General features: G+C 40.5%; 4 protein-coding genes across 5 annotated transcripts in view; 3 read left to right on the forward strand and 1 right to left on the reverse strand.

The window, feature by feature from the left end:
- Nucleotides 1-3,654: 3,654 nt before the first annotated feature.
- On the forward strand, nt 3,655-9,928 carry LOC131885573 (uncharacterized). Its single transcript, XM_059233649.1, has 3 exons — nt 3,655-4,012; nt 7,667-8,022; nt 9,025-9,928. Exons 1-3 carry the CDS (start codon nt 3,694-3,696, stop codon nt 9,730-9,732), a joined length of 1,383 nt encoding a protein of 460 aa, XP_059089632.1. The 5' UTR covers nt 3,655-3,693; the 3' UTR covers nt 9,733-9,928.
- A 1,745-nt stretch (nt 9,929-11,673) lies between these two features.
- On the forward strand, nt 11,674-12,788 carry LOC131885577 (uncharacterized). Its single transcript, XM_059233652.1, has one exon. The coding sequence runs from the start codon at nt 11,919-11,921 to the stop codon at nt 12,591-12,593; it is 675 nt and encodes a 224-aa protein (XP_059089635.1). The 5' UTR covers nt 11,674-11,918; the 3' UTR covers nt 12,594-12,788.
- The window catches only part of LOC131885567 (serine-rich adhesin for platelets-like), a 45,025-nt gene continuing 42,045 nt past the window's right edge, over nt 12,772-15,751 (reverse strand). For both annotated transcript variants that reach the window (XM_059233639.1, XM_059233640.1), the window contains 3 exons: nt 14,800-15,075; nt 13,318-13,419; nt 12,772-13,225 (listed from right to left, as the gene is read on the reverse strand). In XM_059233639.1, coding sequence (XP_059089622.1) covers nt 13,052-13,225; nt 13,318-13,419; nt 14,800-15,075 — 552 coding nt within the window. In that variant the 3' untranslated portion in view covers nt 12,772-13,051. The remainder of the gene's footprint in view (nt 13,226-13,317; nt 13,420-14,799; nt 15,076-15,751) is intronic.
- LOC131885575 (uncharacterized) lies at nt 13,537-14,634 on the forward strand. The gene has a single exon (XM_059233650.1). It carries the CDS (start codon nt 13,712-13,714, stop codon nt 14,561-14,563), a length of 852 nt encoding a protein of 283 aa, XP_059089633.1. The 5' UTR covers nt 13,537-13,711; the 3' UTR covers nt 14,564-14,634.

Consider the following 15,751-nt stretch of genomic DNA (forward strand, 5'->3'; position numbering starts at 1 on the left):
GGTTTAGACTCATACGCATGTTAGATTACCGGATGGTGGCTGTTGACTAGATATTTATTGTTCGTTGGTGATGGCATTTATAATAAGGGAAAATATCTATGGCGAGTATGATGGTGGGAGCATGAGTAGTGGTAAATGTAAATTGATATCGGTGACTAGAATATAACAATGCATTAGGATTATCTCCAATGATCATAATCTTGCCACATATTTATTGCAATACTCTTAAACGCACTTTAAATGCTCAAAAAAGCATCTACACGAAAATGATTCTGTCGTTTTAGCTTTCTCGTACTTGTTGCGATACACGAAAGCATCCATTAATTGGTTGGAATGTGTTTCGGACTGCTCATTACAAAACCGTTTGAGGCCATTTGTAAATGCATTCTAATTATGATCCGAGTCGATTCCTTATGTCTTTGTTCCCCACGGTTGTACTAATCATCCCAGACCAAATGTCCTCTTTAAGTCGATGATGCATTCACAGTTGTCTATGTCTTGTAGAGTGCGAAACGAGTAGTAAAGTCTTTACTTGGATAGAGTCCAGTCATAACGGAAAAGCATTCGAAAGAGTATTTATTCTTCATCTGGGAAGCATTAGCTCGAAATCTGCTCAGCTGAGGGTTTTCTTTTGGCCAGTAGGGAGCGCTTCAACCAAATTTGAGGCATTTTCTCGACAGCTAGCTCCACCTCAGATCACTTAGTGTCAACTGTTGATCCGAAATATTTTTTTTTGCACCGTTCTTCTAAGTTCATTTTTTTGCAGAACATCTAATACGATTTTTCATCAAAAGATAGCATGAGCAATAGTAAATGGTTATTTTTTGACCACCAATAGGCTCTAGCAACAAACACATTTTTTGGGGATTACTAGGAACGAAGCAAACGCATCTTTTCTAAACTTTTTGCATTGTTCGGTTGAAGCTAGTCCCAAGCACCTAAAACTGACCAAACGGCCCATGACACGCCTTTTGCCCCTGGGCTTGAAGCGTTGCAGAAAAAATGCACCGTTACCGTTACCGTTACTTCTCTAAAATGGCGATAATTTACCGTTACCGAAACTGTTACTTTTCGAGGAAAAAAAGATGGCTTAAAACCGCAAACAGATTCAAACGATTTTTTGTGATTTTTCTGTTAAATGTTTAGTAAAATGACTTGAAACAAATGACGAATGCATAGGAGGATACGAGGGTACAAGGATTTGAGGGTTTCTTTGGTTTTAGTCTTTTTTCTCTTTTATCAAACATATTGACAAGTAGGTTTTTTGTCATTCTTTTCATGGTTTGAGGCAAGTGTTCCACAATTGCAGGCCGTGCCACAACATGCATTGCATTTCGGCAGTGGAAATGTTTGAGCACGGGATTGGCGAAGCTAAGGACCCTGGCACAATTATTTTTAGAGAAGGACTATCCCGTTTCAGACTCAAAAACAGGCGAAACGCTCAAAGGCGGAAGTTTAGTTTTTTTTTAGAAATTATCCCCGCTGAGTTGGGATATCAGATGATAAACGAAATCATCTGATTAATGAATGCCAATTGAATTTAAAGCGGTGAACATTTTTAGTCTTAGACAAGTGTCCCAAAAGCTCGTTCAGCTTAATTCAAAATAACTTTGGGCCTCCAAAAAGTGATACACAGGAGCAACATATATCCTGCTTGTCGATTCCCTTACATTGTTTTTGGGCAATCTTATTATAAAAAGCTTAACCCGCAATTCACTATATTTCAAAGCACAGTATGTTACTAAGTTGTAACTACAATAACCATTTGATTTATCATATCAATACGCATTTAGATAAATTAGGGCTTGAGGCGTTTGAGTCTAAGTCTGAAACTAACATAAAATCGAGCAATTCCATAAATATTGTTATATAAAACTGGAGGCAGTTCATTTGTGCGCTTTCGAATCACTCCATATAATGTACTTATTTTTATCTAACTTCATATGCATATCTGATTCACCAAGGCATAAGAGTTGATGGATTTGGGTAGCTCGGGAACATCCGGTTGATTGGGACTTTTGGGCCAAAAACTTTTCAGACTAAAATTGAATAAATGAAAAGAATATAAAGTTGCAATACTGCATAATATACGAATAACAATTTCCAGAACTTCATTACATCTTGATTAAACGACATTGTCTTGACAAGTTAAACCCAGTTTCTTAATAATATCGGACTCTCTTTTCGCACTTGTGGCACGGGATTAGGAAAAAAATGGCTTTTGTGGAAAAAAATATCCGCCTTGATTTAGGAAATTAACTTTAGAACAAACACTTAAAATTGGACTTTCTTTTTTCCACCTGCGGTACTGAGGGAAAAGATTATCTAACATATTTAAAAAAAAAAATCGTTTTTATCAGGAAAAAGACTCGCAATATTTAGCTCATAAAATCAAAACATCATCCTTCCATCGAATCATGAGGTTCAGCGACATTTTCCTGTCCACTTAATATCCTAGTGTACCACTTTTAATCTTGGCCAGACGAATTTATCTGCCTACCATGGCATCAATGTTTTTACATAAGGAGTTTGTGACTGGTCCACAAACATTCTCTCCAACGAGTGCTTCTCCAACGCCTTCCACCAAAGTATATTGCATAAAATGTCTCGCATTCTGGGTAGCATTTGTTGAAAAAAAGGATAACAGGATTTTTGGTTTCTGTTGTTTATGTACTTTGACCCCCAAGCCGTAAAAGAAAGAAAGCCATTTGATTTCTGTAATGATTTTGTCGTAAAAAAACAGAGTCATAAGAAAAATATTATATAAACTTATGCAAAAATAAGCATCGAGACAAATTTGTATGTACATAAGAACTGCATTCTGTGTTTACCACCTTAAGTAGTGTACATGCACCTGAGATCGTTTCGGTGGTGGGTAAGGCTAATTTCTTTGAGATGGACGTGGACAGCTTCGATTTTCAGAGGGGCAGAGCTTTATGAATCGATCAATTGGTTTACTGGTTTTAGATTACTACATTTGGCTAAAATGCAAAAGTACTGGTTATTTACAAGATTCAAGAAGTATGATGAGGATTTTCTTTATTCTTATGTATTTGGTTTGGTTATAACGTCCAAGTAAATGTGCTTTTTAAATAATATGCAATTTTGGCCGATTGAAGGAATAAAAAAAAATACGTCAGTTTTTTTAACATACAACAAAAAAACTAAGCTGCGATTCAGTTTGTATCCAGGTTCATGAACCGCTCTATTGAGTAGTTCGTGACAGGTGAGTTAGAATTTCAGGCAAAAATATTTGACATTTGGGCAAGAATCTATTTGAATTAGGTGAGGCTCAACAAAGATGAAATGGCAAAAAGTTTGCTACAAGAGTGTTGGCATGTGGTCCCATTGAATCAATTGATTCACAATCACATTTCAGCTTGTAAAAGACTGAGAGTGCCAGTGGGGAAGAACTTTTGAAAACAAAGTATATAGTTCGTCAATGTTGAAAGTGCTTTGCAACAAAAATAAAAACTTTGAGTCAGCACTCGCTCTGACCTTTCTTGCCATATGACATCCGCTCAAACACTCCGCTCCAATTCATAAACTTGGCATCTATTCTTATCAGTGCATACCTACGATCTTAGTTCCGGAATAATCAATTTCATACTTAGATAACAGAGGAGATCATGCCCAAACAGCAGAGATAACTTATCATTTGAAGCCACAGCTTACACTTACTTCCCAAATAAAATGGAAAAAAGTGTGCGAAAAATGAAGGCTCTGGTTGCAATTTGTGTCTCATTGGCCGTTTTCATTGTTGAGTCAGAAGGTGTGTGCACGGACAATTTTCTGTGCGAAACCGGATTTTGCAACGACCAAGCGTGTGCTCCGAATTGTGGACTCCCCGAAACCACCGAATGCGTTGGAGAACTCCTTCAGCTCTACGAAAATCCCAAGGACTTTTGCTCCTGTTGTCCAAGCCGATGTGTCTCATACCTGAAGGCCGGCTCGGTGTGTTCCACCATATCCCTTTCCCCATTTCCAAGTGAAATGTGTGGACCACAGCTAAGTTAGTAGTCCCATAGAGCTTGTCTCGTAAGCCCATCTGAATTTAGCTCTCCGGGTGCAGTTTTGAAGGGTAACAGTCGATGTTGCATTGCAAAGACTTTTGCGGCCAGTTCTACCTTCGGATTGACATTTTGTTCCGAGTCAGGTAACCTGCTCAAAAACTACATACATACTGCACATTAATACACCTTTCGAAATCAAAAGTGACGAAAAAAAAATTTGAAAATATATTGAACGGATGCTTAGTTAGATCAGTTCAAATGGTTTCCAGTAACAGACTGTGGCTTTGCTCTAATGTCAAGACTTTAGATGACCCTCTTAATTACTAAATAAAAGGAATTTTTTTTTGTACCTGTAGCCCATGGTAAAAAATAAATAAAGTGAAGTGAAAATTCACGTAAAACACTTCAAAAACAAAGTGTATTGAATAATGAGCTGTTGGTTAAAGATACCGCTGGCACTTGAAATGAATACAAGAGCAAGTGTTGACTCTTTAAGTTCAGTAACTATTTTCCAAGAATATTTCCTGTTTTAGTGTTTGAAGGAATTATGTTAATATAGTATACCACACCCCAAACGGAACGCTTTCGACTATTCGATAATCGACAAGAATATAAGATTGGTTGAAGCCGAAATGGACACACAAAAATTTCAGTGACACACACAAGTTGGGTGCGGTACCGGATTGGTAAGCAGCCGCTTTTCAATTTGCGAATCTTGGGTCTATCCCTGGCTTTGTGGTATTTGATTACAAAATGAACAACATGAGTGGCTGCTTTTAACAGCTCAAATGGCTGAACTTACAGTCATCCCTGATGGTGAGGCAATAACTGGTGTTAGTTATGAGAAAGGAGCAGGAATATCCCTCAATTGGGACACCTATCATCAGATAGCAGGCCGAGCAAGAGGGCCACCATCTTACTCACGTAACAAACAAACAGAACAGGTTGGTTGCCTCATAAAATGCATATTCATGGTGCATAAAAAATAAGAAATTGTCACACCAAAATTTTGAACTAAAACATTCAAATCGCTATCATAGAAAAGGTGATGACACACCAAAAAGAAAAAGCAGCACGCCAAAAGCAATTTTGACACACCAGACGTACAAAGTGGAAAGTGGCATATGCAAGGTATTGGGTACTTTAAGTAGCAACTGACTGATGAGTCACTCTTTACTATATTTTGGGAGGTCATTGCCATACTTTTTAATATAGTGAATGTAATAACTAAAGCCGAATAGCCCTTTTTAACACGTTTTCCGACTTTTTAGTGTCTGTTCGACTATTTCCAGCTTTTTTCTCGGTTTCACACATTTCGTTCATTTTTCGCATTTTGCCTATTTTTTTAGAACGTTCCTGCTTCCTTCAACGTTACAAGAGCAGGCAAAACCAAAGCCGTAAAAAATAGCTTATTAAATTTGGCAAAATAGTGGCTGAAAAAAAGCTGGGAAAAATGACGAAATAGTTGGGAAAATACGGCATTACAAAAAAAACAAGCATTAAGCGATGTATTTCTAGAGCTTTAGGTAGAGGAAGCTAGATTGCCTATTTAAGACCTCTGGACATTAAGCAAACCGCAACGGGCCCGAAAAGGTAGGCAATTCTAAAATTGCTTTCCTAAACCTTCTGAAATCAAAGTACCTTTCCCTCAATCTGGTCAACCTGAACAAATTGTTAGCAAATTACTTGCAAGTTATTAATGCTTATGTGAAGCTTTCCATCAATATCAGGTTTAAGTGGTCTTGGAGAGAAAGCTTCAATACAGCACACGGTAGTTATATTTTCTGGTTAAGTGTTTGCTCAAATGCCAAGACATCTAGATATGTTTTTCTTTGTCAAAGAAGGAAAAGGAACAACTTTTGTAAAATGCATATGTTCAAAAGTAGCTCTGATAAGTGTGTTAAATCACTTATCTTACCATTAAAATGCATCATTGTCAAAAACGTAGTCAATCAGTATTAAACATACTCTTAGTTATGTATTGACGTAAAATTTCAAAAACTTCTATTTAGCACATGCTTAATTATTACAACTTAAAGGTTGCGTTTTACGTCTTGAAAGATCGAAAAATGGCCTAATTATGTTTCCAGTTATTTCCAAGGAATATGATTGTCTTTTTCAATGACACGACAAGAAATAATACTTCTCCATTTTCTTTAAGATTTCTTTAAAAGCAAAAAGTAGCAAAAAATGTCGCTTGAAACTTACAAAACATGCAAAATTGCCTTTCATTTTACTGAAGTGCCAAAAACTACACCATCCTATCATCTTCCTAAAATATTTGAACGATACCTGTGACAATATAATTTTCCAAATTGTCACTTTTTGCAATAATTTATCGACGTACTAGCGATGTTTTTGTTCAACGTTAATAGAATTTTGTCAAAATTCAAGATTAAGCTTGATAAAAGTTGGGATTGACAAGTATGGCACCACAATTGTGAAATATTGACATTAAGTAAGTTTTAAGTTATATTGCAAACTATATTCGGGGTTTTCTACCTGCTGCAGAAAAGTGAAATATTTTCATATATATCTTAGAGATAGAAAAAGCTTATTACATTTCTTGGCAATTGCTTTAAGATATAGCCGGAGCAATTTGTAATCAAATTTGATGACAATGCAATCTTTGAAAACGAGATATCTTATCGTTTGCTCAATGGATTTAAATAAAATTCTAGTTGGAAACGTAACTAAGGCTACTCCCAACATCTATTGATTATGTTTTTAAAAATGTGGTTTCTTTGTAGGCTTTAAGTGGATTAATATTCTAATCTGAGCTAGAATCCAAGATGATTTTTTACGAAAGTTGTTCCTTTTGTTTCAATAACAACGAAAATCAATATTAGAAGTCTTGGCATTTGGAAAATAACTTTATCAGTATTGTTAGTAACACCGTGAGCAGAAAAGGAGAGCGAGACATGGCTAAGTAAGTACCTTTTTGCCTTTAAGCGTTTTGTTCGACCCGTAACTGCAGTTCTACGCCGTCCAGCTTTCTGCTCTGTTCGGACAACTCCCTAGCCCTAGCCATGCATGGAGTATGCCCTAGCTCACCCTGGTTTGACCACATTTCAACGTGATCTCGACATCTGCCATTTTTTTGCGTTTCGTTGTTTTTGTCTGCTCTTGTAGCGTTGAAGGAAGCAGGAACGATCGAACAAAAATAGAAAAAATGCGAAAAATGGACGTAATGTGTGAAAACAGCAAAAGAGTTGGAAAAAGTCGAATGGACCCCAAATAGTCGAATAGACCCTAAAAAGTCGGAGAAGTGTTAAAAAGGCTATTCGAATTTCTTTTTACAGCTATTGTCATGACATATGACTTCACACATTTAATATACAATAATATTGCATTTGAAAGGTGCATTTGTTGCTGCGACCTATTGCTACATAATGCATTGAAATTACAGTTGATTTGTTCAGTACTTTAAGTGGAAAATACCCAAATGATGTGCTGGCATACTTTTCTTGAAATGCCAAAGCTCATTTCAATCGCCGTTATGCTAGAACAATCAAGTGTCACTCCGAACAATATTGTTAAAGTATTGTTGCCCATAAGTAGGCACAGCATGTCATTTTCGATTTCCATGTAATGGATGAGCTTTGTTTTTGGGTCTCAAAATTTGCCCTTACTTAAATTGTCTTGTTCCGCAGCTTGTGCCTTGGAGAAGCCGGATGATAAGGTGACCAAATGCATTCGCTCTAAGACTTCTTGTTTGGATGCGTTGACACTTTACGAGGACAATCTGTCCAACGGAACTCTCGGGGTGAACCAAGCTCGGCCTAATTGCGACACGGATGGTTATTGGGAACCGATTCAGTGCATTCGTGGAGGTCTTTGTCATTGCGTGGAGAAGGACAATGGGGAGCCCATTTTTGGGATTGCCGGCGGAGAGGCAGAGTCTCAAATGGGCAAGCAGGATTGCTTATGTGCTCGAAACTACTACGAAAGTCTTTACCAAGGCTGCCGAATGACCTTGGAATACCACTTGGATGGAGTTCAGTATGAGGTTGGTTTTTTGTTTAATTCATATCATCCTTATCATTGGGTGTTCACATTATCAACAACAATCTAATGGCGTCGCCCCAAGTTTTGGGAGGTCCCCTTTTTGACGACTTCCTTTCAGCAACTGGGAATCAAATTCCCAGCACTCCAAGACCAAATATATACTCATTTTTCATCACTTCATATTCATGTGATATTTGTTCGACCAACAATTAGAGTTGGAGGATCTGGCCAGCTCTTGAATGTATGGTTGATCAGGAATTCTGGTTAAAAAACTCGTCCAAGTCTGACTTCAACCCTGCCACAGGATCAATACTTACATATTCCAGGCGAATATTTTCGGGAAGCAAATTGGAGAGGAGGAATTCATTGTTCTAACTAGCCTGGACTCTCGAGGCCTTGAAGGTTGCACTCCTCCCAGGTACGAGAGCTCTCTCATATCCTCAATGTTCCTAGTGAAACATCTTTGGACTTGTTTGACCTTTTGCAAACCTGCTGAACTCATTGGAGCCCAAATAGGTGAAGCATATTCAAGATGCAGGCGGACAATCGACTTGTACAGAGCTATCATCATGATACTATTTCTGGACTTAAGCATGCTATACATCCAACCACATGTTTGAAAAGCGTGTGGTTGCATCTATCGGATAATCCACTTGAATACATATGGTCCTGATTTTTTGTTTGCTATCGAACGAAATTAAGTTTCCACCTACCTTTCCTCCAATGGACTTCTTGTGGAATGGGATACTATTTTTCCTCAAAATTTACAGGATAAGTACATATTGAACAGAGAAGAAACAGTTTTGGACTTTTGGCAGTTCTTACTAAATGATTGAAAGAACTGATTACAACTAAATCGCATGATGTTTTTTTAGTCTCGACTTCCCCCACATCATTAATTCAGAGTCCGTGACCTCCCAAGAATTGTGGTGACGCCGTCATTTTGCTCGTCGTATTTTAAGAGCAATTTCGAAAGAGATTGTGATCGATTTTTTAATTGCAGAGAGACTTGAAAGCGTGTTTGGAAAAGGCCAGAACGGCGTCTGCTTGGGACAATGTCTACTTTCCCTCTCATATGCGATGCTTATCTAATGGGAACTTTGATGTGATCCAATGTGCCGAGAGAACGGTTACCGAAGACATGTGCTTCTGCATCAACGACGACATGACAATCAACGGCACCATCACATATCAATCTTTGATCACAGACTTGCAGTGCTTTGACGAGGACATCCACAACGTCGAGTACTTCAATCCTTGCGAGAAGATAGTGGGTCATTACAAGAAATTGGAACAATCCTACGCCCAACAAGGCAGGACCCTGTACCACGGAACCCAGTTACCCAAGTGTTCTCCGGATGGCAGTTTTGATAAGGTCCAGCTCAATGGGACGTTCTATTATTGTTCAGATCGTGAGGGCAACCCCATTGAGGATTTTAAGGCCAGCATTTACTCCGCAGAAGGTCGAGATATAAACTGTGAGTGCGCTTTTGCCAAGACCTACTTATCTGAAGGCCTCGCCAAGCCCACATGCGAAAGTAATGGCAACTTCAGGTCTTTCCAATGTCAAGCAGGTCAGTGTTTCTGCGTGGATAAATATGGACGACAAACGAAGAAAGAGGTGGATCAATTACACATTGACGAATTGGGCGATTGCCCAGAGGACGCAAAGAATGTAGCTTCAAATCCAAGTGGCATGTACGTAGATTGATGACATTAAAAAAAAACATCGAGTGCCTCCACAAGAGCACGTTTGATAATACTCTCCAGAAAACAAACAAAAGAGCATTATCTCATTTGGTTGCGTATTTGTGAGTAGGTTTGTTGTTCGATACCATTCTGTGTAACAATCGGAATAACCACTTCAACCAACAAAAGGGGCAAAATTAAACTCTTTTTAGACCAGATTACCAGATCAGACCAGGTTTGGATCTCGAAGAATGAATAGAGTCCGCCACAATTTAAGACCATCCAAATAGATAAACCCCGATTACATCAGGTTGTTAGTTGTTGTCTTTGGTTGTGCTTGACAAACAACAACACAAACGGAGAGTTTGAGGCCACGGTTTAATCCCTTGAATGCACGGAGGAGAGCCCTTTTCCAAGATTGGCGCATTGAACTATGTCATTGTTACGACTTGATTCGTTTAAGCACATCTCCTCTCATTTGGGTGGAGTTCGAAGGCATTAATTTACCGCACTTTTCACCCCTGTGTCTTTTTCCTCATGATGAATCCCCGTAAATTCAAGTCTCGCAACTCGTTTATTGAGAGAGACAAATAGCAAGGTGCAAACTTTTGTTGCATAATGTGAATATCCGTCATTCAAATGTGCAAAAAACGATTGCCAAAAAATCTCATACCTATGCCCAATCCTTGAAGCACGCCAACTAAACCTGTCTTTCAATATTCGTACTCCGGAAGGACAACGTTGGTTGTCATTCGATTTCTTGTCTCAGGGTGTCGTCTCCATAAACTGAGATCGACCAATGTGTCATCCTCCACGCTTCGCATTGTAAGCATATAGTATGTATTTACGTAGATTGTACAAGCCACAACGGTAGTGGCTCATCAGTCACCAGATCTCTTTAACACCGTCAAAAACATCTTTTCTACATGTGTTCAGGGCAAAGAGTTCATCGATGGCAAGTGAATGAAGGTAGAACGGGAAGAATGAATCCTGACTTCTCAGTGTTGTCGGCTGAATCTTCTTGGTCCCTCAATTGTCCTCTCGGCCGTTCACAGCACTCCGTTGGTACTCGTATGTACTGTACAGTATATTCTATCTACTACTGTACGTAGTATCAAACCAACAGATGTTCTGCATGTTTATTGTTATACCCTTATCATTGGTAGGATTCACATTCAACATCCCGAATCACACATCACATCCAGAATAGCTTGTCGTTACGGACTTTAAACACAATTCAGATGAGATCGGAATCTCTTTGGCAAATCCTACCGTACATTGTGCTTCCGTTCAAAAAGTGAAGGGGATCGGGGAGGTTTTCTTGGCAGCATCCAGGGGTCGGTGAGTTCTGATGCCCAAACTAAGGTACACGAAAACGGAGGCATGAGAAACTTTAAAGCGATGGTTCGATAAAAACTGTCAGAGATGTATTGTTCAAATAGATGTTAGACATGAAACAGGGAAACATGACAGTGAAAAGATACCTATTTAAAAAATTTATATCGAATATGAATGTATGACTACCTTCCAACTGTTCACTTGTGAGGATCCCTTAAAAGCGATTTCAATGGTAAATAAGTCGCCAGTGACAAATCCTATTGGAAACATCTACCGTCTTCGATCAAACATCTCAACCCATTAATACCAATCAAGAACATGTTCAAGTGTTCTCGCAGTTTTGAAATATCCTGCATCCCCTACCTTGAAATCGAAACATCACGTCTCATTTAAGCAAGTGTACATTGATTCGTCAAAGTTTACCTCCTCAGACACACGCACGAACTTACAACATCTGCAAATTCTACATCGCTAGGCCAGGATCCTTGCATCGAGATCCTCGGAATTGATGCCACCATCCAGGAGTCCTCTACGAACTATGAACTAAGTACTAGTTCTGTACGGCGCACATCGGATCGAGGCGTATGCCAAAAAAGAGGATGTTTTGAAGATTCGCTGGTCCGCTGGCTGGTTGGAAGTTGAAGATGAGGTTGAAAAAGTATCCCCCGCGTTTCCTCTACGAATTGTCTCTCTCCAAGTTGAAAATAGTTCCGACCATTCTGTTCATTCATTTCGTGTCACAAGCAGGCAGCAAAGAGTTAGTTAGCCTTCTCCCTTCTCTGTGCCGATGGAGAATCCGGGCATGGGAACAACCTGTCGGACGGACAACTCTCGAGATTTGAATGGGCTTTCCAAGTATCAGTTGACAACATGACTCGAAAGTGGCAAGGTCTCTCCTCCCTTCTTGGGCTGGCCTGGATTTTGGGGACAACACGTGGTCACTATCATCATGGCAAGGACTCAGACTTTTACGGCGAGTACTATCTGGATCGATACGATCAGAAAGTGTACACGTACTGCTATGAGAAGGGTTTCCTTCTTCGACACCATTGCCGTCCTCCACCCACACATTACAAATACTCGACTTACCAAACCGAAGAGCATCAAACCTCTTACTACGCCACGTCCCATTTCTTGGTGAGCCCGAGCTATTCCCACCAATACCACCACTACGATGGCCGAGGCAACATCAATGTGGGCAAGGGCCAATATTACCTTCAGGGTCGAGATTTGGTGGTGGAGTGTGACTTCCCGTCTAGCTCGCGCCATCTCTCCAATGTGATCTGGTATCGCAAATCTCACGGAAATCATGGATATGCCAAAGATCATGATTACCACCGACAGAATCGCTATCGTTACTATGTCGAGAATTGGGGTGAGAATGGCTCGAGATTGATCATTCGAGATTATCGTCCGGTCGAGGATGACGGAGTTTATCGTTGCTTTGCCACACGATATCGACCCGGAAGATACATCGGTGGACGAGACAAGGATACTATTTACATGGAAATCGATGTTTATCCTCGGAAGTGGGCGTGGGATTGAAAGCAGCGAGAGTGTTCAAGCTTAAGCCTTGGTCATCAAATCTATTCGAGACCAAATGTGTGTTCAATTGAAAGCCTTCCTGCTTGCCGCTTGAGATGCAAAACAAGTCCACGTGATAGTGGTTTTTCGCTTCTTTTGCTTTTCGCATTTTGTACAAATGGCAATTACTAGGCAAGAATAAATTCTTTCTCTTCATTTCTCAAGGTGGTAAATATCACAGAATATGAAAATAACACGGATTATTCACACATCATGATGGTTGCAGTTGCTGTTGTTTGTTATGGTAGCTATTTTTTTGCCTTTATGGTGGTAATGATGATGTTGATTATGATTATGATGATGGTAATGATGATGGCAAAGATTGGGGATTTGTCCTCCGGGTCTCACTCAGCCGTAAAAACGAACGAGGCTAAATTTCGCGCGGCACGAATGGTGCAATTTGTGCCCACACTCAAGGTTTAAGAGTCACTACTGCCTCCAGATGCTGATGGGTTGTCGCCAGTGGAAGGAACGTAATTAGGATCAACCATGATGTTCCCCAATCCTTTCCTCCGCTTTCTCCATCCACCGAGACACTGAGTATAGAACTGCAGAGTTTTGAACCACATCTTCGTGGACTCGGGATCGTCACCCTGCGTGAAGGCAAGGGAAAGATTAAAGGCCATGTTTTTCTCGTTTCTCGTATTTCACCTTTCGCTATTCAAAGATTGACCTCCTTCCTTACCTTGAAGACGAAAGCTTCTTTATTGACAAACTCTTGGATTTCAAACACGTCTTCCCATTCCGGCTCACTGCAGACTATACATCTTTCCAGCGGTAAGGGATCCTGTAACAATCAATTGGCGTAGGATGAGTAAGCATTATATGTATACGCATTTGATATATAACAATATCTATGCTTCACTTGATTTCTACCTGAACTCTGGCTTGTGTTTGCCTCTCGTATGTCCTTCCCTTCCGTCTTAGTCATAAATTTGGCCTTTTGCCAAAAGCTTGTTCTTAATATTCATGGATAAGCCAGCTCTGAACACAATTGAGAGAAAGCGTTCGCACAGAGCACGATTCAAAACATTGAGTGTGGACACAGGGCTAATAAAGAAGCCTTGCAAATATCCCTGATGCGACCAACGAGGACCTCTTCGACGACCTCTTCGACGACCTCATTCGATCGCATCATCATGAAAGGATGGCTTCTCAAGTTTATTTTCCTGTGTTTGGGACTATTTCTGGTGCTCAAGGCTTCCCAAACGTGGCTATTCACACCTTCAGCTTGGCTGGAACGAGTGGACTTTGACGGAGATCTTAATACGGACCCGTTTCGTGACGATTACTTCTATCACGATCACGATCCCAACGTGAAAACACAACGATGTGACGCCTGTCGATTGATTGCCCAACGCTTTGATACGGCTTTTGAGACCGCCGAGTCCAAGTTGCCTGAGGATCGAGAGGAGCTCAACGTATCAGAAGTGCTCGAGATTGTGAACTTCGTTTGTTCCACCAGAACCTTCGCCACTGTCCAACCCTTCCAAATGCGGGACTATCACCGTTTGGCTGCCAAGGGCTTAGAAACGTGGAACTATTGGCAACGAGTTTCAATGCTCCAAGACGAGGACACGTTGGCCAAATCTGCCGACGAATCGCCCGTGGATTGGCCTCAAAGGCTCTCCAATCACTGCCAGTATTTCGCGGAGAAGCTTCAAGGCTTGGATGTCTACGATATGTGGCTCAGAACGTCGGCTGGATCTCGGGAAGGGTACGAAACCTTTCTGTGCTATGGAGAGGCTATCTTTGGCGATTGCTTGGAGTGGATTCCAAATCATGAGAAATGGCCGGCAGGGGATGAAGCCCTCACCCCAAACGCTGAAGAGGAGACCTTGGGCAATATGGGAGAGGATTTCCAGCATTTGGAAGAGATTGCCATGGTCTGGGAGAGACCCACGAATTCAGCTCCTTCGTTCTACTCATAGTATTTCATTCTTTTTGCAATAAAGTTTTGTCAATGCTCGTTAGCCGTCAAGAAATACAAACAGGAATTGTCTCTCTTGGTCCAAAGTTGGAGGAAACTTGGTCTGGGAACAAGGAAAAATGGTCCTCGTTACTCTTCGCTCTCATGCACTGCATTGGATGCACTTGAACCTTGAGCAGGATTGTTGATGTCCAAACTTCCCAGACACCATCAATGAGGTTAAAGGTGGTAACTTACCCTAAAAACATTGGGCTTTGAGTTCTTGTCTTTGAAGAGGACTAGGCAGGCATTCCTGATGCTACTTGTGTCGGTAGGAAAGATCAGCTCTTTGGAATCGGTAATTTCGGGCAAGTCCTCCGAGGCTTGAACGGCCAAGATGGCGCTCAAGGAAACGAATTTGCTCGTGCCAATATTCTCCTTCCAATTGGCGTCTGTGGCTTGGAAGAACTGGAGACATCCCTCCAGGGGAAAGTGAGAATCCTCGGGGGTCCAATTTAAAACCTCCGTGGCTAACTGAAAGACAAAAAATATGGAAATGCATATAAGTAATATGGGTACATAGTACTCTTGTCACGGAAACGCCTTCAAGGTTGGAAACAACCGTATCGACATGGAGCAAAGCATAATTAGTGGTAATTTGACAAGCATGAGTATCGAAAACGAATGAAGTGGGTCTTGTTCCAATTTGCATGGCGGCACGTCAAACCAGACATGCAAAGTCGTACAAATGATCTTGTCCTTGCTTTCACGCAAGTACATAGAATACCTTAGTCTCAACTAAGATCCGATGGAAAAGGTAAAAGAGCACTTTTTATTGGCGGGGAAGGCCGGAAAATGTACCGGTACGTGAATGCGTGATATTACGACAAACTTGGTTTTCAGGTTTTATTAGATTATACTTGGCACGTTCATTAATGATTCTTCCACATATCTCCTATTATTTGCTCTTCCTAATGTGTATTGGTATGTGTTGTCAATCGTATCAGCGTGCTTGGATCAAAACCTGTTCCACATCCTCCGAACTTCATTCCTCCGTCCTCATGAATGATTAAGATAAATGATTGGGAAGTTATTTGAGAAAACACTCGTACAAACATTGGGAAATCAATGGGTCGGTTTGATCCGCGCTTCATTTTATGCAACTGGGAACTCTTCCAAGATGTTTTGGGATCAAAATGCTCCTTTGCAT

Source organism: Tigriopus californicus, chromosome 8 (assembly GCF_007210705.1).
Source record: "Tigriopus californicus strain San Diego chromosome 8, Tcal_SD_v2.1, whole genome shotgun sequence".
In the NCBI taxonomy this organism is placed as follows: Eukaryota; Metazoa; Arthropoda; class Copepoda; order Harpacticoida; family Harpacticidae; genus Tigriopus; species Tigriopus californicus.

Coding starts and splice junctions, on each gene's coding strand:
- LOC131885575 (XM_059233650.1), top strand. CDS start 13,712: ATGCGACCAACGAGGACCTCTTCGACGACCTCTTCGACGACCTCATTC.
- LOC131885577 (XM_059233652.1), top strand. CDS start 11,919: ATGACTCGAAAGTGGCAAGGTCTCTCCTCCCTTCTTGGGCTGGCCTGG.
- LOC131885573 (XM_059233649.1), top strand. CDS start 3,694: ATGGAAAAAAGTGTGCGAAAAATGAAGGCTCTGGTTGCAATTTGTGTC. Junction 4,013..7,666: donor AATGTGTGGACCACAGCTAA/GTTAGTAGTCCC, acceptor CTTGTTCCGCAG/CTTGTGCCTTGGAGAAGCCG. Junction 8,023..9,024: donor TGGATGGAGTTCAGTATGAG/GTTGGTTTTTTG, acceptor TTTTAATTGCAG/AGAGACTTGAAAGCGTGTTT.